This window comes from Synchiropus splendidus, chromosome 15 (assembly GCF_027744825.2).
Source record: "Synchiropus splendidus isolate RoL2022-P1 chromosome 15, RoL_Sspl_1.0, whole genome shotgun sequence".
NCBI lineage: Eukaryota > Metazoa > Chordata > Actinopteri > Syngnathiformes > Callionymidae > Synchiropus > Synchiropus splendidus.
Window position 1 is genome coordinate 12,517,649 of NC_071348.1, and position 25,551 is coordinate 12,543,199.

Sequence of the window (25,551 nt, forward strand, 5' to 3'; positions counted from 1 at the left end):
TAGTCTATGACTAGTCAACCATCTTCACAATTAGTCGGCATATGAGGTGTTTGAGTTGGTGAAGACTCAGATATGATTGTGGTGCCATAACTAGTAATTAAAAAAGAAAACAAAAAACAAATTCAATTGCTTTGTTTTTAAAGTTAACATTCTAGTAGCTGAAAGTGAGAGTAGGTATATATGTAAAGATATATTTTGCAAATGTTGCATCTCACTCCTTCAGTACTTTCATACTTCATGCTTACATTTTGGGTCGTGATGGTCCCTCAGCCTCAGCAACATCTAGTCCTATAGTGGCTTGTGCTAACTCACGCGATGACATCATGAATTGTATGTGAAAAAATCCACCAGTGACAAATTCAGCTGCCAATTATTGGCAATTGTAGTCGACCAGTCATGGCAACCCAAATTACAATATTACAATATAAAGTGTTTCATATTATGGAAATGTTTTATAATCTGTTTTATTATCTTTCAGAGAATAATTTAAAACTTTCAGTACAAGAATTAGAAGTAAAATTTAAAGTGAATTATGACTTAAGTAAATGGGTTAAATGTGAAATTAAATCAATGCATCATGACTTCAGACAAGGGTTTAAATGTTGTAAAGTCCAAATTCAAAGTTTATGTATTCAGCACACACTCGTACTGTACACGCACACATACATATGTATATGAATGTGTGTCGTGATTTTCCTAAGAACGTAGCAATACAGCTGTGATTCAAGCAGTTAATTCAGCGCCATTAAACTTCCTTCTAGCGGGATTTGCCTTTTTAATTGCTCCTATATATATTTTAAAGCAGTGTAGGATCACCAGTGCATGAATCAATATGACCTCCTCTGCTGCGCTGTAAGTAATGCAGAGAGTTTGTGTGCGAAAATAAGTCAATAGCTCTCATCAATAACTATCAGGAAGTTCTTTGTAAATTATTCCATGAAGGGGTCTGATCAGTCCAAGGCAGGGAACATGTACTGACCTTTGTGTAATTGTTGGGAAGCCATATGTCTTGATAGCTCACATCCGTCCCTATTCTGAGCAGTGTGCATGCTATTTCAAATAAACAAGAGCTTAGTCCACACATAGCCTTTAATCCGCCTCAAATATGGCCGGCAGATTCTTTTTTAACTTTTCCCAAGTGCTGCTTATTTTCGGGATCAGATGTTCAGAAGAGGACAGCCTTGCAAATTTGAGTTTCCCGTCCACGGGACCTGCTTTTCCTTTTGATTTCCAGAGCCTTTGCAACCGCCAGCCAGAGCCACTTTCATCCAAGCGGCCTCCTGGGGCGGGGGGCAGCCTCTCCTCTGCTGGTGATATACCTAGTGTACATAGAGCTGGCTCGTCCCTGGGCTCCTTCTCAAGGTCGTTATGTATCTTCGGCACATCTTGTGCCAGGGCTTTTATTTTTGATAAATGAACCGTGCGTCACCCTCTGGCATCAATCCATTGATTACAGATAGATTAAGGATGAAGCGGCGGAGCCAGCACTGTGATCCTGCCTCTGCAGCCTCCAAAGGATTCTAATGCAAAGAGCAACGTTTGACAAAATGAGGTTGTGAGGAATTGTGGATGTAGTGTTCAAGTTCAGCTCAGCGTGGAGCTCATTACAGAATCTTTGAGGAGATTTTGCCCAGAGCCGCCCCCTTCCTACCAGCCATCCTTTCCTCTTCCACCCCCTCCTCTATCTCTCTCTCTCCATCGGCATACATTTCAGGCGTCTCTTGGCTCACACTCGTTCTCTCTCCAGCGCACACACATATCAAGCAGCCGGTGCTGCAGTGGATCAGACGCAGAGCTCTGGCGCGCTGCTTTTCTATTTTTTTTTTTCCCGGCAAATCGTTTCATCTGCTCGACGTTAACGCGAGGAGATGTAGCCTGCTGTTTCTCCACGATCGCTTATTTTAGCTCGCTCTCCTCATCCTTTTTGACCCGTTTTCCTCTCTCATGGCGACGAGAAATACGCAGCATTGTTTCGCAAAGAAATGGGAATCGGTTCTTTTCGAGATGGAGCTGAGGATTCTTTGAAAGTTGACGGTCGTGTCCTGACTTGATCGCGGAGTGAAGACTTGAACTGTGTTGGACTGTGAAGAGAAAACATCGGGATGAAAAACACATCGTGACAATGTATACGGTGTATTGTTGTCTGCCGAGCGCGCTCCGCTCTTGGTTTGTTTAATAGATGCCGGCGTCCTCGCTTTTTTGACGGCTACTTCAACACGTGTTGCGTCCCAGTGATTCGGACAAAGCGTTATCGCTAACCCGAGCCCGAATCCACCTGCTCCGGCTCTGTTCACCTTGGGAAGCATGCGGGTGGATTGCAGAGGTCCAGCCCGCAGGTATGCGCTCCTCCTCCGGGCATGTCTCATCGTCCTTCTCCTCTGGCCCCGACCGTCCACAGGAAAGAAGAAGCTGTACATCGGAGCTCTGTTCCCAATGAGCGGAGGCTGGCCGGGTGGCCAGGCGTGCATGCCCTCGGCACAGATGGCCCTGGACCTGGTGAACAACAGGACCGACATCCTGCCAGACTACGAGCTGGAGCTCATCCACTACGACAGCATGGTGAGTGAAAGTGGCGCCTCCTAAGTGTTGTGCATCCTAATTACCTGTTGGACGTGAATGTGCAGATGTTTGCACATCCTGATCGAGATGTTTTCCCCCGCAACATCGTGCCATTTAAAGCGGTTGTTTGGACTCAAGACCCGTCACCGTCTCCTCTGTGAGATCTCCGCTATTTTAGATTAAAGGGAACGTCTGGAAGATAAAATTAAACTTTTTTTTTTATAACCTCAAAGCAGACAGCCGAGAGTGAAGTCATGAAAAGAGCAAAAATAAACTGTAACTATTGGTACAGTTAAATTACTAAGCTTTTATATTCATTCCAGTTTCATCTTCCAGATTTCTTTTCCCCGAACGCTCCTTGAATCACGGCGGAGAGAAGCAGCGACAGATCTCCTAATCTTATCTCCCAGACACACGCCTGAATAATCACCTCTCCTTGTCTTGACCTTAAGTTCATGGTCATAGGTGAGAAACCATAGTAAATATGTATCAGGATGGCTCTTTAGAGAGGCAAGGCTGCTGCTTCTGTGCTGTAAACAAGCGTGCATCCACTTGTTTTTCCAAACTACTAGTCTCCACAAAGGAAACCTGCTGCATCTCTCCTTGACACGCCGGAGGTTGTTCATTAAAATAGCTGCTCCGAGCAAATTAAAAGCCATTTAACGCGCCGCAACAACCATGAGTCATCCAAAAATAAAACAGCTTCCATTTGCTGCTCATCAATCATTAATCCTGGCGATCTTTTAGGAATATCAGCTTTATCAACAGCGATCAATCCACCATCCCTCCCACTGCTTCCCCGCGCTGCTCCACTTTAGAATCTGAATTGGAAATTCATCTCTCAGTGTTGTCGTGTGCTTCCTAGCTGCAGGTTCTTGTTTTCAGGGACTTTTATTTTGCCTCGAATAGCGGCAATAAGAGCGACACAATCTGAGTCACATGCAAACAATTACTGGCTGCTTCTTCCCTCTTGAGGGTTGATATCAATCGTGGTGCAGGAGCATGATGGGAGCCAGGGGAGCCCATCGGTTAACAGTAGGGGCTGCTGAGAAATTCGCTGTGCGGTTGATTCTGATTGGCGTGCACGGCCCTGCATTGGAATGCTGTTTAACAGAATAGCATGTGTGTTTTTCTATGTGTCTCTGTGTGTCAGAAAGAGAGAGAAAAAGGTGGGGGGGGTGGGAGAAAGTGAGTTGGCATGGCAACAATGTTACTCTTGAAGCAAACCTCAGAAACAAATACGGTTTGGAAATACATTTGGAAATTCATATGCTTGCAGAGCGTTGTGTACCTTGCGATCCAACATAATGCATGTGTATCATGTGATTACAAGTGTAGTGAAGCAAGGAGCTGCAGATGTAGCTGCCGTAAAGATAAGGGAGTTCTCTGAACAGATTTCAGAGGGATTGGAGAAGCGCACTGCTGGTGCTTCAGGAACGGCTGGAGGAATAGATGCGCATCCTTTTGAAAGGAAGACGCGAGTGTCACTGGTTTATTCCATGAAAAGCCAAGAGGGGGGGAATTTATATTCCGGTCTCCAACCGCGCCTGGGTTGACTTTAATATTTACTAATAGCGAGTGTTTGTCACCTGGCTGGAATTGTAATGAGGATCTTACCCTCTGAGAGGAGAAAAGCAATTATGGTGGAATGGATTAATTAGCTCTCATATTTTCACATCCGCTTATTATAACTCACTTCACATCCCGGGCAAATTTCCTAGCCAGCAGAACTTTTTGTTTAACTGTTAGATTAACACGAGGGCGCCGCTGCTGCTTTGTTTGCGGACGTCTCAGGATTAAGTGTTTTTTTTTCTCCGGGACCATTCAGGTTTTTACGTCAGGGATTTAAGCGTGACTTTGATTTTGAAATCAGTTTGTGACTATTAAGGGTTTGGAGTATCAAGCGATGTCCTCTGCTTGTTCAACATCATACAATATTCATGAAGCTCAACACTTAATCCCAGCCTGTCCTTTTAATGGATGCAGATACCCAGCGGTAACGGAGTGGCTGGCTTCCCTGAATGCTGGCGATGGTATCGTACTATTTAGAGCGCTCGGAGATCCACACAGCACTGCTGACGTGCACACATGCAGTACATGCAGGCACACTCTTTTACACGTAGGCCGTTGCCATGGATATATCAAAGCAGCTACTGCAAACTTTGATGAATTATTAACAGTGACGGAGTGAGTCGGAGGAGATACGGAGGAACGGTGAAATGAGGTGCCTTCCTCAGTTTTGCTTTTAATTGGCAGCCATACCACATTTTCCCATCGGCCGTGGCGTAACCAGTGTTCAGCCCTGGAAAAACCAGCCTTGAGTCCAACGCAATTATGAAGACTTTACAAGATGTCGCTTTAAGATCCAACGCAGCAGCTCTTCCCTTGGCTCTTATCTCATGCCCTCTGCACAGTCATTGAAATTATTCAATCTGGAGGGCAATTATGGTGTATAATGACAAGACAGTGTCTTCTCCAGTCCTTCTGTACCGAGGGAGCCGTCTCATTTTCCCTCCTCCACGCTGTGTTTGGTTGATTTCAGGGGTTTATAAGTCTTCCAGCCTTGGTATTGATATTGGATGAGGGAATATCAGCACCAAGGACATCACCTGATTTATGGCTCACATATGAGTTTGTAACACGCTTCCGCACTCTTATGGCAGTGAACCCACAGACGCGCTAACCTGTGAACGTGTACGGCATTCCAGACCACGAATCCAGACGCTCCCCTGAGAGAGAAATGAGAAGTGGAAATGTTGGTGACCCTAGAGGGCTGTAAAAAGAAAGACCTCCAAGAATAGCCGGCGCACTTCAGCCTTTATGGCGTACCTGTCAGCCTGTTTTCACCATTGATATATGATATTTGTAAGACTGATTTTGCTTTTATTAAGGCACCACTTAGTGTCTGCACGAACATGAAGATTGAAAATGCTTCCTTCCTCTTACTTTTATTGTAAGAGCCCCTGAACAGAAACGTCTTGGGGATCCATGCAGAGCAAACATAGCTACATGGTTAAAAATGGATGGCTCAAGCTACACTTTTCAATCTCACTAAACCCTGAATGATAAACATTTAGTGCTCAAGACAGGCAGTGGATTTGAATGCTACCCTTGTTGCAAACTGTCTAATGGCGGTGATACTTTTGTTGGACAGATAGAGGCTGCTGGAATGGTCCTTATATCTCAGTCTTAGTCCTACACACTGTAGAAAGAGTGCCTCAGAATGCATTGGCTCAATAAATTCATTGTAATTCAGCATTCTTTCCACTCGAGCAAGCCATCCACATCTGAACCTCAGCTATCCATACTGCTGTCTCTGATGATGTTGCCACAGCAGATGAACTTTGCATGTCATTTCACTGTTTCTCTAGAGAAGAAGAGATGCGCCAATTTATTGCAAGGAATTAATCCAATATATCACATTACTCAGCCAAGCAAAGAAGAAGAGAGGAGGTCCAACTGTTGAAGCTTGGACTCAGATTCACAGCTGTAGTTGGACGGCTATAAATATGTGATCCACTTTATTGTTTTCAAGAGGGTTCAATGGTTTATGTCTCTGGGATGAGTTGCATTACCTTTGAGGCAGAGGGACTATGCAGCCCAGGAATATCCTCAAATAATAGAAAGGATTTGTTTCAAGTGCGGAGCTTTACAGTAAGTGTAGGTACTCCCCTTAATGAACCGCTCTCAGTCTGTCATACAAATATATGACAAAGGCATGGGTGATGCATCTATCAATCGAGGGTGCGGGGAAAACTTAAATTCTTTCTGTGTGGAGTTTATTTGTTCTACTCCCACTGTCCAAAAAATACTATATATATATATATATATATATATATACACAATGGCACAATAAACCACGATGGTGGCTATATTCAAGTTTTTATATCAAACTAAAGCTCTTTTAATGTCTTGAAAATATTTGTATAAGAATTTCAAGAAATACTGGTATTTTTGGTATATTTCTGTACAATGTGTCTTCTTCATATTGCATTGGTAGATCAAGCAAAGTGTGTAGCATTTTTGTTTTGACTGTAGAGGTATTTTCTCCACTTTTATTTATGCTGTTAAAAGCTGTACGTTTTAGGTAGGTGTCACTATTACGCAATTCACTTCCATAAACATTATTAGCAACTTTTCGAGTGCCAAGTAGAAGATATCAGCTGGTCATAATGCTAGCCTAGGGGTCCCCTACTCTTGCTATAGCTGAAGCTGTGGCGAGAACCCTGTGGTAGTATCGTGGGAATCATCCTCATAAGTCATTAATTAGTCAATGTTGTGTTCGATCGCTTGAATAAGGAAGCACCAACAATATTGAGTTGGTTTTACCGTGCCGCTGCGTCTCAAAGCGCATCGCTTTTTAAATCAATTTCCAGTCGTTCCCTCAGATATGGTCGTCAACTCCTCATCCAGCCAATAAATAAATAACAACACACATGTGAAAATGAGACTCTTAAGTCGAGCTGCAGGTGTTCAAACCCCGTCGCAGGCTGCATCAGAACCTGCTGCAGAAAAGCAAGTCGAATTAACTTCACGCGGAGCGAACTCATGAGAGCTCCGCAAGGTCGTGCTCTTTACTTAATAATTACAATTTTAATTATTGAAAATAAGCTCTTAAAAGCTGAGGTGTACGGGTGGTAACAATGGCTTGATTGAATAAGTCAGGGACAATTAGTGCAGCAGTGGATGAATTATTGCTCCTGCGTCTGCGCTTGGAGCGTAGTAGCTGCAGAAAGCTAACAAGCTTCCTCTCAGCATGCAGCCGACACACAGTCACCGGCACCGGGAACATAAACCCCCCTCAGCAAAGGCGGTGCTCAGAAGCGCTTTTAGTCAACCAGCATTTAAATCATTTCTTCCCTTGATTCGACATCCTTAAGATCTATCGGCAATAGATCTAATTTGTGTACGCATTCAACCGCCGCATGAGTGCCAGAACGCCAGGTAGCGGCCTGTATAGTCAGCTGATGTGCTAATTGATTGGAAAAAAGCCGCAGCCTGTCAACCATGCATTGGCCAAGGTTGCTGATGGCTACATCGCATCAATTTTCTGACGCTGCTTTCCCTGTCGGGTTCCAAAGCTGTTTACACAGTGCAGTGATTATGTGAGACCTTGCAGGTTTACAGCCTTTGTAAAAGCCTGAAATATAAAGTTCAATGCTTTTAATGACTGAAAGTATGCTGGACGTTATTACTGCGAAAACAACTACGCTTTAGGAATGACATTGGTCAGGCTGCTTATTTCATGTTCTGGAAGTACATGTAACATTAAAGGGTCAGTGGTGAGAAACTGGGCCCTTTCTATGTCGAGCTGCTATGTTCTTCTCGTGGTTGGCTTTCTTCTGGAACTCAGGTCTCCTGCAACCTTCTAAAGCACATTTGTCAAAACCAAGTCCCGGGTACCAGATTGTCCTACCACGTCATTCCATGTGGCGTGCTTGAAATACACACCAGAACTAGAGCAGCACCAAAGCACCAGACAGCACAGTCCCAAAGCCTAGCTCCTGAACGATAACCGAGAGTATTGACAAAACAAATGACACAACTGTTTTCAAAAAACGGGGAAGACAGTTTGCTTGAAACTCGAAAAGATCTGAAAATCACATCGTAATTATACCGGAAAGCTAAAAAAAAAAGATCCAGACCAGTGTCTGACACTGACCTGGATGTAACCAGTGGAAGAAACAAGTTTGAGGGGAGTCAGCGACAATGGCGAGATACTGAGGAAATACCAATACGAGCCGAGAATAGTCCGGTAAAGATGGCTGAACTGTCAGATAAAGGTCAAAGGGAGGATTTAAAAAAAAAGAAAATATGCTCAGTGGAGATCTTATCACTGAAAGACAAAGCAAAAGAACTGAAACAGGAGAACTCTCATCTCATGGGTATGTGGAGAGGATCACCACAAGCCAAAGTAAGAGCCATGAACATGATATATTCCGTAGTAGAAGACTTGGACGCTGATGGTCTCAGGCTCTTTACTGAGAACCTAGTCAAGGGCAAGGTGGGATATAAAGAGAAACTTATTTTAGACTCGCCCTGGGCGAAACTCCAGCACAAAGCGATGAAATTCAAGGTTATCAGGGAATTGTAGGAGGCTGGAAATGTCACCGTCATTGATCAGATCAGGATTACTTTTGACCATGATTATCCACAAAAGGTCAATAAAGACCGAAAGAAGCAAATGGTAATGAGAAAGAAGTCCCTGGAAATGAAGGCAGAGAAATGAATTATCTTCCCTGCAAAGCTGAAAGTTCAGTTACAAGAAGGTGGCATGATGGTATTACCAAAGAACAAAGAAGTGTAATGATTCTGTCAAAAAGATTTACGATTTGGGCAGCATTGCGGCTCTTACTGTATCCATCTGGACTTAAGTTCACTCACAGGACTTTGGAAATAGACTTCATTGATAAACAACTAACACCGACAATCTGTCTGGGAAAAGATCTACATAATAAAAGAGGCAGACATTTTAACACTGTTCTTCTCTCTGATCCTTTTCAGTCCTTCAGATCAAGTTGAGATGAAAGAGTTGCTATCATATATTTGATGTGGGATTGAAGTTAATTTCTACTACTGCTACTCCTAAGTGGGAACCAGGTCACCTAAAGTGCACATTGATTTTGATTTTGCTGGGTTTACCGTTCAAAAGGTCATTGGAATTATGAATTCCTTCAGACGTTTCCAAAAAAGCAGGAAAAAGGAAGTTTCCGTCTGTGAATGAATGTTGGAAGTTAAAAATGCACCTCTTCAACAGGGTTTTCTACCATTTCATGTCGTCCATTTGGTAGATTTATTCGGATACTGGTCGTAGAGGACCCTGTTTCAAATTATTAAAATAATAGTCTATGCAACTATTGAATGAAAAACACTGAAATGTCTTCTTTTTTAAATATGACAGAAAATTGTGATTGCAGGGAGACAGTCACATTGTCTTTCATATACATTCTTGTCGCATGTATAACATATCCTATATTCATGTCTATCACGATGGTGTGATGTTAAATACATGATACAAGGATCCACGTCATAAATTCTCTGTGTTTAATAACAGTCTGTGAATGTACCCGGAGACAGTGCTGCCGACTAACAACAAACAAGAATAACGGAACATGACAGACTTTGCTGCAATTGTCTATTTTTAATTCTCGTGGGCCACAGATTATTTGAAACTCTGCTTTATCTTTGAAAACCTCTAAAATAATGATAAGGTTTCTTTTGTGCTTTCTTCAAATAGTGGCATATTTCGGTCCTTTTATTTCAACGTCATGCTAACTTAAGTGTATTTAATACAGCTACTAATCCCCTTATCGGGGGTGATAATCTCACAGGATGTAAATGTAGTTGCTCGAAAGCATGAGAGTGTGTTTCAGATTTGATTTAGTTGGACTCAACAAAACCTTATAAATGATTCCGAGCAGGAAGTGAGTGCTGGGGAGGGACGACGGAGCATGAGCTGATTTGGAAAATTGGAGCAGCGGGAATGTTAGTGAGCATGCTTGTAATGAAACGAAGCCGAGCCAGACAGCAAAGTGGAGCCAATCCATTATTGTTCATAACTTTGTCTGCGGTCATAAATCCTGGGTCATGAGTTAGAGGGCAAGAACACAGCTGTAACAGCCTGGAATCAATTTCTTTAAAAGGTTGGCGCCTCTAAATAAAGGTGCCAGTAGTTCTGTTTGAATAGATCGGCTTTTCAAGTATGAGGTTTGACCAGGTATTCATCAGTACATGAAGTTGATCTAATGTCTGAGAACATTATCTTTATTTTTATTTTTTCGCCTTTATTTTGCCCGTCTCGAAACCAGGCGCCAGGTGTGGAGCGCAGCTTGAATCTCCAGCCCAAGCATTCTGACATGACACCTCTGTTATTCCCATGCATCTCAACTTAATAGGAGACGCATCAGTCACCCAATAAACCTTGCTATTTCAGATATTCCTCCATCTTCACTGGTGATTGCCACTTCACCAAATCACAGTGCCGCCTCAGAGACAACAGTGCTATTGAGACAAACACCACGATTAGGGAGAAGCCGTGGTCTCTGCTCTCGTGAGATCTTTCTGCATGATTGTCTGAGTGTGGTTTCTTTTTATGTCGCTGTGTTAGGTCTGCATTGTTGTCAGGTCAGTTTCATTGGAGATGGTTTGCGTTTAATCCGCGTGGCAGAATCGTGATGGAGCATGGCCGCATCGCTGGCCGCAGTGGACATATGCCAAATTACTTTACTCTTGGGCTCTAATGGTTTGTGATGGCTGCAGTTGTGGTTGTTAGTAGCGTTCCTCTTTTGGCTTCTAACATTGACTCTGAGTGGATCGGTTCCTTTTACTTCCACTTTCTTCAGTCCTTGCTAGACGATCCCGCAGCATAAAGTACAATCATTCAACCTTGTTTACCGTCTTCCATAGTTTTCATTTTGTGGCTCTTATTTCGCTTCTCATTCACAGCTGTGCTATTGGCAATCTTCCCGTCATTTATTTTTGTTATCTCCACTTTTCTGTTTTGACTTCACCATCACCTTTATCTCCCACAAACCAAAACTTATTTGTCTCTTCAATTTCCATTGCGGTATCATTCCTCCTTATTTTTTTCAATTCTGCCTCCAAACTTTTTCACTTTCTCCGCAGCCTCAATTCATTTATCTTCCTTATCAGCGACCCTCCCCCCCATTCATCTGTTTTCCAGAGGAACCATTAAACACTTTCTCATTGTCTTTCCAGTGCGACCCGGGAGAAGCCACCAAGTTGCTTTATGACCTTCTCTACACTGAACCCATCAAGATCGTCCTGATGCCCGGCTGCAGCGGTGTCTCCACTCTAGTGGCAGAGGCTGCTCGCATGTGGAATCTCATTGTGGTAGGTCTCTGCTGTTCCATTTCTTCAAGTCGTGTGGCTGTAGCCCTTTGCCATACAGTTTTGACATATAAATAGGTTTTGTTTATGGTTGTCCAGCATTTTTTTTTTTTTTTGCAAAAACTCACACTGTCTGGGAGTGGACGGAATTATTGTCAGGATTCCTTAGGATTTCGGTAGAACTTGAGTCGACGGTTAGAATACCGGCTCTGACAATTGACAGTCATTTAATGTTGAATACCTTTAGTTATGTACACGTCTATGAAGCTGGAATAAGAGCTACTTCCATTCCCAAAATGCATGCGCGGTTTTTGATGACTATAAATGAGTCTATTGCAGTTCTCGTTTCGTGAATTTGAACATCAAATATTTTCCATGACGTCTTGAGCTTTTGTTCTCTATAGGTTTTAAAAAAATTTGACCTTTTGGGTCCGGAACAATAAGTGCACCATGTTCAGTGTCCTGGCCGCTGCTTTGCTGAGCAGATTCCCATCAATGAGCTGCCTATTGCAATTTTTCGTTTCACATCCAGGGCTTCTGGCAGCGGCATATCAATTGCTGCGTTTATACGGACCACTTTAATTGAAATAAATGCCTGAAAAGAATGAAAATGCTGCATGGAAACACATCCTTCTGAAAGAAATGGGCGAATTCAGCTGGTTGTGAATGACATTTTGTTCGAATCGATTGGGGTGGTTTAGTTGGTCAGTTGTTGATCGAGTCTGCATCGATGTGCACAACCGATCTGATTGCCCCTTCTTGACTGGGCTGATATAAACATGAGTCCTATGCACAGCTGCAGCTGCTGTTGATGCATCTGCACAACAAAACCTCAACAGTGGGGGAATGTGTAAGTCAAAATAATGCGACGCAAATGTAATACACAAACTACAGATACAGAAAAATGTAGCAATGTGATGTTCTTTGTGAGAATGTTGCTAGATAACGGATGCCGGTTTATTAAAGTGGCGTGGCGAGAGAGTCTCTCCTTCTGTGCTATTACGCTGGGATTTACGGTACCACACTTGTCAGAGTAGTTCACTTCCAATGAAATGCATTCTGCATGAGCAAGCACATCTGAATTGGATAGTAAGGTTTTGCGTCATGAAAAACAGGAAGATTTAATCGCTGATCAGAATACGTTCAGAATGAGGAAAAAGTGCCCATGGAACCGCAGCTGCTGAGAAAAAAAATGTCGCTCTGCAACCACATTTTAACCCCAAAATAAATCTGAAAAATTGTGAATTTGTTTTAAGGGTTGTGGCTAGGGCTGTTAACTGACAGGTTTCCTGTAATATTTCTGCAAAAATAGCGATACAATATATCAGATATCAAGATGCGTATCCGCATTTTCTTACACCCCTAGTTGTGGCACTAAGCCTTAGCTCAGATGTTAACTATTGTAATACAGTGAAACTAGGAAGGGAGGTCAACAAAAAGGTTCATGACAATGTGTCAAGACTTAAAATTGGAGGTGGGACTCATTTTAAAAAGAATCATCTAATTAATTGGCGCCTCTAGAGCACACCTAGGCAAAGTGCGGCCCAGGGGCCAAATGCGGCCCTTTGAATGTATTTATGTGGCCCTCCTGGAGTCAGAGTAAAACTATAAAACTGTCATTTTTTTCGTGTGCATTGTTTTTTTTTTTCATTATGATGCAACTGAAAATAACTTTCACTTTTACTTAATTGATTACTTTTCATAATTGTTCGTCTTTTCCGTTGGTTATTTTAGGAGTATTTCTTGTCCCATAAAATACATCGAAATTAAAAAACAGATTTTGAAATGGATGAAACACATTGAGAATCTTTAAGTGGAATGTGGTTTAAATTAAATAAAACACAACAAACCAACATTCTATGTGCATTTTTAAAGTGTAATTTCATAATCATACATAATGTCATCACTTGATTTTTATTTTTACATTTCTTTCTTTGGGTTTGACGGCCCCTCTCAACAGTCACAATATGTAACCTGGACCCTTAGGAAATTTAGTTGCCCACCCCTGCTCTAGAGGTCCTAAGATGTAACCCAAGAGGTCACTATAATTTGTCTTTAAAACATGTTCAATGTAGATCAATGATTTGCCTACAATAGGCATTGTTCCTCATATTCGCACCTTGCTGAAAAAAACAATGGCTTGACTACAAAATGATGCCAGCCAAGGTCTTTGAGTTAAAAGGAGAACTCTTTCTTTGCTTTCCAGTAAATTAAATGCAGGCAGTTTGGCTCGAGTCAAGGATATTCCCAGCAGAGCTGGAGTTGAGGTAGGTTGTAATGCGGCACACAGAGGAAGCAGGGGGGTGTAGGCTGTTTAAATACGGCGCTCCAAATGGAAATTGAGTCCAAGCATGCCGTTGACCCGTCAGCTGATGTGGGCTGGTTTTTAATCAGCTAATGTAGGTGGCGTTCTGTGCCGAGCTTGTCTTCCCCGACCCGCCTGACATAAAGCCGTGCTCCATTAGATTGACTCAAATTGCACGTGAGTTGGAGAGAAGCGGGAGTCTCATTCCAATACGCCGCAGAAGGGATCAGATTTTAATCAACTTTACTGAAGATGATTTCCAATCCAGTAAAATGTTTTTTTTGGTGGCTTCCTCTCCTTGCAGAAATCAGCGTTGTTTACTATTGGATTATCTCCGTTGGTCCCGCAAACACAGAGCCATTCTGCTTTTTAAGCTGGGTTATATTGATGTTTGCTTGCAAAATATTGTCCTCCGGTCCCTTTTTTCATTTGAACGGGCGTCGCTGAAAAATCTGAACTCATATCAGAGGAAAGGGAAACAGATGTAAAAATGAACCAAAATAAAGGATGTTTTTTTTGTTTTTTTTTAAGAAAAAAGTTTATAAAGGACAAGACTTGAAATCTTTTTATCCATTTATCCATTTGTATTAAACAAACATAATCACACAAATATTTAAAAAAAAATAAAGTGGTAAAAAAGATCTTTCCGTGCTATAGATTTCCTGAGTGGTGAAACGGAGTCGATGGAGATATGGTGTGTTATCCTGACATAGCGTGTCCTCATTGATTCCACAATGCACCTTTAATCGCTAAAGGAAGGCACTTGCACAAAACTGTATTGACAGCCAAACAAAGTGCATTACGGTCTCAGAGTGTCCTTAGCAACATACCTATTGCTCCGTTAAAAAGAAAAACAAAACATGCAATTTTATTTTTGAGTCTGTTTTTTATCGTCTGTTTATTGCTTTACCGCGTAGCTTTGTCTTGGGAGCGTTGTGCTGAGTCATCAAGAAGGATCAGCTCTGGTGGTTGGCATCTGCTTCTCTTTTTGTTTTTTTCATCCCTCATCATTAAATCTCGCTTCCTGTTTCTGACTTTTGCCTCTTGGTTTCCCGTGTCTGCTGTTGCCTGGAGCCGGCCAGCTCCACATCCACAACGTTCTCGCTTTCCTTCCTGCTTTTTTGTCATATCTCTCTCTTCTTTGCCAACTCTTATCTTCATCCCCACCGCCTCGGTTGAGCAATGAATCCCCCCCCCTCCCCTCAACAACAACACAAAGGGATGTGTGTCTCTTTACTCCACTCCACCACTGGCACAACCTCATATCCGCTACAGTCAATTATTCCTGCATGCCCGCAGGAGCCTCCTTGCAAGTCAAGCAGCCTCATCGCAGAACCGGGGCGACCAGGCAAGATCCAGTTCTGGACTCTAATCACAACAGGGATCTAGATCAGCTTCCAGTGCCACAGTGATAACTGAAATCTTTTTTTTCCGCCCAGTAAGCCAACATGGATCTGCAACAACCAGGCTCCCTGAGACAGAGGGATAGTGAATATATAGATATGGTTGCTGCTTTGCAGAAACTTCATGTGGAGCTTCATCTGTTGCAGTCTGCTGCTGCACTTGGCCTGCTTCTGTCGCGGCCACTTTTTTCTCCTGTCTATGCTGCTTTCATAACTATAACCTCATTGTGAAACCTCATACATTATACTAATACTTGTTCATCGGTGCAGAACTGTATGACTACTGCATATCACAGAGAAGAGGAATTAGAATGGCTATTCCCCGATGAGTCACATTCACTTTTCATCCTTGACATCATTGCTATTAGATTTATATCTGGAAATAAAGCATAAAGTGGCCAGATTATACAGTACTTGGCAAAGGTAATAGACCATTCAGGCACGACATGGCTCCTTGGTTGTTGTTTTAATCCTCGTGCATCATTTTGTTTCCACATTTGGGCCACTTTTTTCTCTTCATGTGGCTGTCATCGCGTCTTTGTTCTTACGCAAGTTCTCTATCAAAGTCTCTCTGTAGACTAACTTTGGAATTACACTCCTGTTTTTTTTAGACTGATACGGAGCCCTGGAAGTGACATGCATGTGTTTATTTTTTTTGGATGTGACATGCATGACTTTATTTTTTTTAGCCCGAGATAACAGTTATCTATAGATAGAATTAGAATAGATAGAATTTGCTCTTGTGTAACAGGATATAGAGTTATCATACATTGATTGTATTCTTTCACTGCAGTCACTACTTTAAAACACAAGAGAGGCTAAAGTTAGCTCAGCTGCTGAAGTTAGCTGAAATGCTGATGCTAGCTCAGCTGCTAAAGTTAGCTCAGCTGCTTATGCTAGCAGCTCAGCTTTAGCAGCTCAGCTTTAGCAGCTCGGCAGCTAAAGTTAGCTCAGCTGCTGAAACTAGCAGCTCAGCTGCTAAAGTTAGCTCGGCTACTGAAGCTAGCTCAGCTGCTAAAGTTAGCTCAGCTGCTGAAGCTAGCAGCTCAGCTTTAGCAGCTCAGCAGCTAAAGTTAGCTCAGCTGCTGAAGCTAGCAGCTCAGCTGCTAAAGTTAGCTCGGCTACTGAAGCTAGCTCAGCTGCTAAAGTTAGCTCAGCTGCTGAAGCTAGCAGCTCAGCTTTAGCAGCTCAGCTGCTAAAGTTTGCTCAGTTGCTGAGAGGCAGCTAGGGGAGTAAGCGACAATAAAAACACTAGTTTTTAATCCTGAGAACTAAATCACTGTTCAGCAGCAGCTGTCATCTCTCAGCCTTTCTCTTTATATGTCCGGCTAGATGCACAATTTCAGTTCCACAGGTAGCAAACCTACTCCTGTCATTTAGTTATGTTTCTTTTGGGATTTCTCCGTTAAAAACACACCATAATCATGTCCACTACCATGTTTTCCCCTTCGTTTTAATGTGTTAGATCACATGAGATGTCATATTTAACAAAGAGATTATTACTCTGAAGGCATGGCAGCGCTCATTCAAGTGGTGGCGGTGCCATTTACATGTAGTGGAAACCTTGAGTTAATCATATTTTTTAACTCTTTAAAAAATATTCAGGATTCTGGTCATATCAATGTCATATATTTTATGTGATGACATTCTTTTTGTCTTAGTGTAGCTAAATTGGACTTATATATTCAAATATTTGTCTGTTTTTTTCTTAACTTTTTAAAAATGTCTTCATCATTCAGTGGCTAAATGTGATATGTGTCACGCACAGGCTCCACTTGCTGAACTGTCGTGTTCTGTTATTAAAATGATCCTCTGGAACGCTTCTGAATTAACTCCGCAAAATAAAAATGTTAAAAAGATGACAGCGGTTATGCAACAGAGGTGGATTAGCGGGCTTGAATGACGGGCTTGAAAGGTCCATTTGGGAAACAGAGCAGGTGGGTCTTTGACAGATAAGAGCGAAACACGGACGACTGAGAATCCATGTTACAAGATGTTCTGAACAGGGGTTTTACTGTACATACACAAATGTTTGTGAAGCAATACAAAGTTAATAACAGATGGAGCTGACATTTTACTCAGACACACACACAACAAAAACATTTCCACATGTCGGATTAAGTCAACACTGCAATACATCAGGCAGTTTGAGCGAAGTAGCTCTTCCAATCAGGTCACTACTGGCTTGTGTCTTCTGCTTCATCATTAGGCCTGTGCCAGTTAGGGCTCTCTGGATGTGCAAGGATTTGTTTTACTGACAAGCCTGAGAGCTGTCACATCTCATACATCTTCCCTGCCTTTTTTATTGATGCCTGCGTCCTCCTGCGCTCACCCTGGGATGTGTTAGTGAAGCAAAGTCCACATTCTGCATGACATTTGACATCTATCAAGAGCCTCTCACTCTCCGTGGTGAACCTCCCTGCGCCGCCTCAGCCCCACTGCCTGGATATAAATATATATAGGCAATGGGGCTGAGGCGAGGGCTCCAGAGAAGGCTGTAGGTCTCCATAATGGTTTCCTAAATGCCAGCTTTCTCATTTGAAAGGATACCTGCCTGGAAATTGTACCCCAAGTTATCACTGTTGGATTAGACCAGCACTCTTCTTTCTACCTTGCAGCTTTACTAACATCAGCATTCTGCCCACATCACAGTTTATTTTCTCCTGGATACATGCCTGGAAATTCCAATTATATTGTAGAAATGAAAACAAATGACAAGGGGTGCTGTGTGCAGTCGTATTAATTGGACCATTTTCCAAATCACGGGTTTCATAAGTTCTCTGAAAATGTTTTAAAACTGACAGCACGTCTGTCAAGGGAATATAAAGGGGCAGTGGCGGAGCGAAACTAGACAGTGGGCGCAGTCGTGGTCTCTTGGGTCTTTTAGCTGGCCTTTCTCTCTGCCTGTTGTTTTGAACCATCAAAGAACACAATGTACCGAGTAGAGAGAAGAGAGTCCAAATTTGAATACATTTCGATTGAAGTCTATTTACAACTGATGCCTGGGAGGACCTTTAGAAGTATTTATTTCACAAAATATCATGCTCCGCTTCTGTCCATCACAAACTTTTGGTCTGCTTCAGGATTTTAAACACTTCCCTCCTGACATGTCTCAATTGTTCCGCAGCTTTCTTACGGCTCCAGCTCACCGGCTTTGTCCAACCGCCAGCGATTCCCCACTTTCTTCCGCACTCATCCGTCGGCCACTCTCCACAATCCCACCCGTGTGCAGCTCTTCCAGAAATGGAAGTGGACCCGCATCGCCACCATTCAGCAGACGACTGAAGTCTTCACCTCGGTCAGTACGGATCGGCCTCTCTTTAATTAAAGCCAACACATTTGTTTTATCCGCAGCCGGTTCATCTGCTTATTGTCAGGTGAAGCCAGTGACATGATTGATCATGATCGCTTGTTTTCCTGCTTTATTGATTAAGTTGTGCGGCTGATTGTGTGGCTTGGATCGAACATACACACACACGCACACACACATGTTAATCAACATCTGTCTTCACAATATCAAAAGAAGTGTACAGTTAGTTACAAAAAAGCAGGTTTTGAAAAATTGTATATATAATTTTATGTGTAATATAAAATTATTTGTATATAAAATTATAATTAAACATCCTATATTATGTATATATAATTCAAAATATATATTTTATATATAAATAAAATTATATATATATTACATTTTTGTAACAAATTTGAACACTATTTTTATAATATAATTATAAGTTAGTTTAAAAAACACTAATATATATATATATATATATATATATATATATATATATATATATATATATATCATTTTTAAACTTCAGTCTTCTGAATGTTTAACATGTATTGATTAGTTACAGTATTGTTTGCATACGACAATCTGACCTGTTTACTATAATATAGTTTTCACATTCGACTGGAGGTCGAACGTGGAGGTCAGAACACTCACACAGAAGAGAAATAAAGAGCAAACGCACAGCAGTCAGAACTAGCTCACGGATAAATGCTACACAAAAAGTAGACCAATGAGACGCCAAGTTACCAGCATAGGAGTAAAGTCCATATGGCACGTTACACTGGAAGTGATGATGAGCAGGTGCTATGACTGCAGAATCTGTGGACACAGGAAGTTGAATCCAAAATAACATGAATCATTTTCATTGGTCAAATGTTTTAATTTATATCTCTTTAATGCATAGATTCATTTTTCACTACCATTTTAACCAACTGTAAGTGATCAGAGTTTCTTTATTGTAGCCATTAGCATAGCAACACTATCCAACCCCGACAAATCCCCGAATGGATGTGGCACTCCTGCATTACTCAGTGCCAAATCAAACTCACTTCCACACGCTATACACTATGTGGGTCAGCATATGTCAGGGCCTCAGTTCTTTGTATATTGTGTACAATTCAGCACCAAGGCCCACGCTGTGTGTTTCCTCTTGACAAACGTGGTGTGATCGTACAAACGCAGCAGCCTTTCTTCCGTTTGTGTACTCCCTCACATCTTGCACAACAAACGGGAAAAAAAAGAAGGCTGTTAAAAACGATGGAACTTCTCACACTTAAACGTTGGTCCGCATATTTTGTCTGCGCACTGTCTTGTCAGCCTAATTAGCAGCCTGGTGGGACAACACATTGTAAATTAAATCTGCAAGATTTCCACCGAGAAAATATTCCTCTTCTAACGTGATGTCATGAAATCACTCCTGCTCAATAATTTACAGCCGTTTATATATCTGAAAGAGGCCACATAATGAAAAATGTCACTCACATTGGAGTGGTTATGAATGAAGCAATAAACCGTTAAATGTAGCTGTGTGTGTGTGTGTGGAAGAGCCACTGAAGCTATTGGAAGTGACAGCAAGGCAGCAGAGGAGAAAAGAAAACTGTTGTCTTGTGCTTCTCATTGGCTGCATAAATTCAAAAAAAGTGCTCTGTTGCAAACCTGCTGACAAAAACTAGCTTAGCCTCATTCTCTATACAGGTATACTCCATGAAGAACTTCAGATGAGGTCCAAAACAATGTGAAGGCTGCATGTACAATGTCGTGACTTCATTTCTGTGAAACTGCACGACTAAAATCCTGCTGCTCAGAGGTGAAATAAATCAATGGCTCAAACATCACTCATACAGATGATGAATAGAAAAGCTACTGAGGCCATAAAGTGCTGCTGGGTTGCTTTATGTCATCAGAAGTGTATATATAAGCCCATAATCTTTCAATTTGATCAATATCAGGACTGTTTCCAAGCAACGCTACTCTTTCTTTCTATGGTATCGATGCCTAACTGCTGCTACTTTCCCCAATAGACACTTTATCTGCATGCATCTGTTGAAGCTGTAAAAATTCATGCTTTTCATTGTCTTAAAAGTAAATTTCATTTTTACATGTTCTGTTTTCATGGTGAAAGAGGAAACCAGCGAAAACATTGCTCCCCAAATTATGATCGTACTTTAAGTGTTTTAGAAGTCAACTCAAGTGATGTGGAATTGAGATGAAAGCAAGCATGTCTAACTGAAGGCCCGTGGGCCACATCCAGGTCACTTTGTAATATTATATGGCCCATCATTTTCTGTCTCTCATTTATGTTAATGCATGGCCACTGTTGAAGCTCTAAGCTAGACTATGCCTGGTTCTTGAGTATGTGTCTATACTAATATTTATGCCAGAAACAATCGCCATGATGAGAATTTAATATCTTGTGAAACATTTTCAAACACGACAGTAGTGTACTTGCATGGTACGCTCCGTGTCCATGACATTGACAGGACAATTGGTCTCCACCTCTGCTACTTTTGTTATAGTTTTAAACTCTCAGTAATGACATTGCTAACTACTGACACTCTGAATCAGGATTGTTTTTATTAGACCAAGCCTTGCGTCTGTGCAGTTTTAGAACGTGGTTGTTTGACGTGGATTGGATCAGCGATCAACATATGTGGCGATGATAAATGGCAGAGATGTGTCGGAGTTTGGGTGGGAGATGAATGGATGCCAGAGCACATTACACATTTTCATGGTTCTCCTTCAAACCTTACTGACCTTAAAAGGCATCCTGCTCAGCAGATGGTGAGGAAGCATTTCATGTTGAAAAAGATTTCACCCCTAAGTTTCTAAAACGTGAGGAAGAACCTTGACTCGGAGGTCCTTGCTTTTTGAAAGACTATTGTCTGGAATCTAGGTCACACAATAGACAAAAAGGAAAATACAAATAAGACAAAATTGTAGCTACGATTTTTTGAGGAAAACCAGTGTCTTCAGAGACATGCATGAATAAAGACACGTATGTCCATGTAGGTGATCAGATAGTATTTATTTATGATGTGTTGGTCTGAACAGTCTCTGTTTTGATTTTGATACCAACAATATACCGAACTGGCGTATTTAAACTGTCATGAATTTACTCTTGTTAGTTTTTATTGTAAAAATAACACCCAGAAATGCACAATTTCACAATAATATTTGAGACTGAGACAAATATTCAGGATCTCTGAAAATGTGTTTTCCAACACTGCATGTGTGGCGTCATCTGTTGGAAGACAACCTCTGACCTACACCGGCACATCATTTCCTGACACAGAGATACAAACAACTCAGTGCACTCACCGTCTCACAGAGACCCAATTTAACCCCAAAATAAAAGTGACAGCACAGTCTGCCTTGCTGTGAACACGACACTTCTACTGGAGGCATAAAGCATTGGCATCTCTGTAAACGTCTATCTATTCGGCCAGTGACTTTTCCGTTCTGGCCCCATCTTCCAAGCCAGTGTTCAGGAATTGAGCTGTCATGATCCCTTTCTCAGACATGAGGCTTAATCTTCATGATTGTTTTTTTAATTGGTAGTTTGCAGGCTTTTTTTAATCTAATGTTTGCTCATTTTTCATTTAATAGATCTGACATTTTTCTAATGGCTCCACTTATTTTAGTACTTTCTCTTACATTGCAGCACAACTTGACCAGGAAGCATTCATGTTGTAATGTCTTTTTCCCCCCAGTCACTAACTGTGGTCATCACTTAGCAAACGCTTAATTATTAAACACAGTGGCACGCAGTGATTGATGGAACGTCTTGGATTTGATGGATTGTTTTAATGAGTGTATTGAACACACCAAATGTCTCCCCCAGACAACAGCCATTGATGAAACTGGCGCTGGCTGTTGCAGGGGATGGTAATGAGGTGTTGCGCTGACCAGTCTTATTTCCCCAACACTATTGGGTTCCTTCTTCACTTGTTTGTTACTTGAATTTCCTTTGTGGTTCTGCAGTGAACAATAGTTTAGCAGCATTACGTGATGTTTCACAATAGTTATGTGTAACAGGGTGAGTATTAGCTGGTTTATTATGGATGATCCGTCTGAGACTTTAGTTAAAAAGACAGCCCTTCAACCATAGAAATAGTGTGCTCTGGTGTAATACAGTCAATAATTTCTGACACAGCAGGAGAACCACTTTTTGAATTTACATTCGTGCATCTCAGCAAGCAAGTGAAGAAGTGCATTATCAAAGCGTGTGATTGATTGTGTCCCTTTGATGTCATTTATTATTGTGATGGCCGTATTGATCCGACCACATGTCCCTCCGAGACAACCAGATGAATCTTGCTGTTGTGATGGATGGTAATCATCAGGTTAGTTTAGCGGCTCTTTGACTCCGTTCCTGTTCATGTTTCTATTTCAACGACGGCAGCCTTTCTATCCCTCAAACATACACCACCTTCTCTCCAGACTGAATGGGCCATCAAATGCTCAATGCTGAACATTGAAAATCCTCGAAGGTGTGTGACTGAAATCTTTTTTGGCTCTGCTTTCAAGGGCATTTTTTTTTGGAGGCTGCAGACCATGGCCTGAATTTTGAATTTGTACTGTACGACAATCCCCTTACTTAAAGTATAAAAAAAACAAGCATATTTGTAAAGTAGCCTTGATCTGAGCCACTATTATGGCTTGGTATCGGAAAGCAGGGAATAATAATCCATGTTCTTTATAAACCTGAGCAGTAACTTCGTAAAATGTGGCTAAGTTGCTGTTGGTGTCTGTGACATGATGACACCTATGAAGTGGTGCGCAACCTCTTCTCTGAACGTTTAGGAAATGTAGCTCAAACATGTGTCCGGTGGCTTCAGCAAGTGGAGCCAAGAGTAACAGCATCTTTAATCTGTGGAAAGATTGTAGCATGATTATGGCAGTTGGCAGGTGAAGGTGAACACAGTCAAACATCTTGAATTGACGCCCAATTTTGCACAACTTCTGTAACTTTATTAGCCGTTTTGTTTGCTCCGTCAAGGGAGCAGAAGTTGGCATCTGTATTAGACATGGAAAAAGTACCCTAAAACAAAGTTCTGTCCTCTTCTCTATTATCGTATTGTCCAAACTATTACTAGCCTTGTGACCTATACTCAGGTAAAGATGTAATTTTTAACCTGAAATCTTATTTCACATTGATCAATATGACCAAGAAGTAAACTTTACATTACGTCCACTGATCGAAAAGGTCGTTCTCTAGGCCACAAGTGTAACAGAAATTTAACAAAATGGCAGGACCATTACCATGTCTACAGATGGGTGATGTTTATTTACTTACTGATGATTTAAAAGCTAGTAATTTTACTGTTGACAGTGCAATAGATCCTTGTTTCTCAGTCCGCTCGCGTCTTGGCTACATTCCGTTCCACGTCAGTTCAACTGGGGAGTGTTGAATACAAATGGCTTTGCAGGAAGATCTGCGTGGTGTTGCCGCTTTTTTATTAAAATAATTTTCACCCATAGAGTCCAGTGTACTCAGGAGAGACTTGTAGTCCAAAAAATGTGGTACTTTTTTTACTGATCCATCAATTATTACTCAAATACTATATGTTATTCAAAAACTTTTTCTTTTTCGCCTGGCAGTGTTTTACTTGACTACTAGCTGTTTCTTTCTGCCCTTCTAAACCTTTCGATTTTTGCCCCCGTGTCCTTTTCTTTCATTTTTCAGACTCTAGATGATCTGGAACAGAGGGTGAAGGAGGCGGGGATTGAGATCAGCGTTCGCCAGAGTTTCCTCACCGACCCGGCTGTCGCTGTCAAGAACCTTAAGGTGCTTTGATTAAATATTCACCTCAGCTGTTGGTGCCTTCTTCCCTCCTTGACTCACAGATGCACATGGTGGTATTAGCATAGAGGCGATTTGAGGTGGGGAGTGATTTCCATGCCAATTAGCAACTGCTGAACCAATAACAAATGTGTTCCCGCCAAGTGCTACTGTGGAGCTCTATTGCTGAAGTAACCTTTTGATTTTCGCTACTCGACTTGTGTTCATCTTTATTCAGTGAAAGTACACAAAAGTAGCACAGACAATTATTATAGTACGCCTCTCTTTCATGCAAATTGTAATACATATGTAGTTATGATACAAGATAGTATTGTTCTTGGAAAAAGCTTTGCTAAAGAGAAAAGAAGCCATTCAACTTGGGGCAAGAAGCTTCCTGATTTTCAACCCATGTTTCTGAAGTTGTTCCTCTGTGTTCTACAGCGCCAAGATGCAAGGATCATCGTGGGGCTCTTTTATGAGACCGAAGCCAGGAAGGTGTTTTGTGAGGTTGGTGCTTCTCTCTGCTCAATTAATCCCAACGGTCCAAACTTGACTGGCTGTTAGCGGAAACTAAGCTCTTTAATGAGCTGTTAGAATGAGTTTCCCTCCTTGGCAGCGATACAACATGCTCGACTCATCTCAGGGAATAATTCTTCTCATGCTTATTTATCATTCTCTTTGGCCCGCCTCCTTCCCTCCCTATCTGCCTGCCTTCTGTCCTGCTGCAGGTGTTCAAGGAGAAACTCTACGGGAAGAAGTATGTATGGTTCCTTATCGGCTGGTACGCGGACAACTGGTTCAAGATCAAGGACCCGGCTATCAACTGCACTGTGGAGAACATGACAGAGGCGGTGGAAGGTCATGTGACCACAGAGATTGTGATGCTGAATCCGGAGACTGTCCGAGGCGTCTCTAACTTGGTGGGTGGCTGTCTTTACTCCTCTAAACAGTTCATCCCTGTCAATTTTGTTAGTCTAGCATTGTGTTTTTTTATACTAACTAGACATACTTTGACACAGCGGACAACCAATCTTCACGATCTGTTGTTTGCATGTGTGTGCCTGACAGTTTTTAATTTTGGGGCTGTCAATAGATTTGAATTTTTTATATGAATGACTTGACTTGCGAAATTAAAGGCTTTTCTTATGGAAACATTTGTTAACTGCTACCACCCAACATAACTGACACTGTCAAGAACATTCTTTAGTATAAACCCAGGGGCTCTGAAAAGGTTAAAACATGCTAAAAGGATAGCATTATTGGCCACATCATGATGTTGACAACGTCTTGCTTTAAAATGTAATCTATTGACAGCCTGAGTTATTTCTGTGTGTCCATCACATGACGTCAAATGCATCAA

General features: G+C 41.7%; 1 protein-coding gene across 3 annotated transcripts in view; it reads left to right on the forward strand.

Annotated features, from left to right (window-relative positions):
• gabbr1a (gamma-aminobutyric acid (GABA) B receptor, 1a) overlaps nt 1-25,551 on the forward strand; it is a 98,505-nt gene that overhangs the window by 26,519 nt on the left and 46,435 nt on the right. For all 3 annotated transcript variants that reach the window (XM_053887227.1, XM_053887228.1, XM_053887229.1), the window contains exons 7-12: nt 2,399-2,559; nt 11,278-11,412; nt 18,245-18,415; nt 24,096-24,197; nt 24,633-24,698; nt 24,920-25,111. In XM_053887227.1, coding sequence (XP_053743202.1) covers nt 2,399-2,559; nt 11,278-11,412; nt 18,245-18,415; nt 24,096-24,197; nt 24,633-24,698; nt 24,920-25,111 — 827 coding nt within the window. The remainder of the gene's footprint in view (nt 1-2,398; nt 2,560-11,277; nt 11,413-18,244; nt 18,416-24,095; nt 24,198-24,632; nt 24,699-24,919; nt 25,112-25,551) is intronic.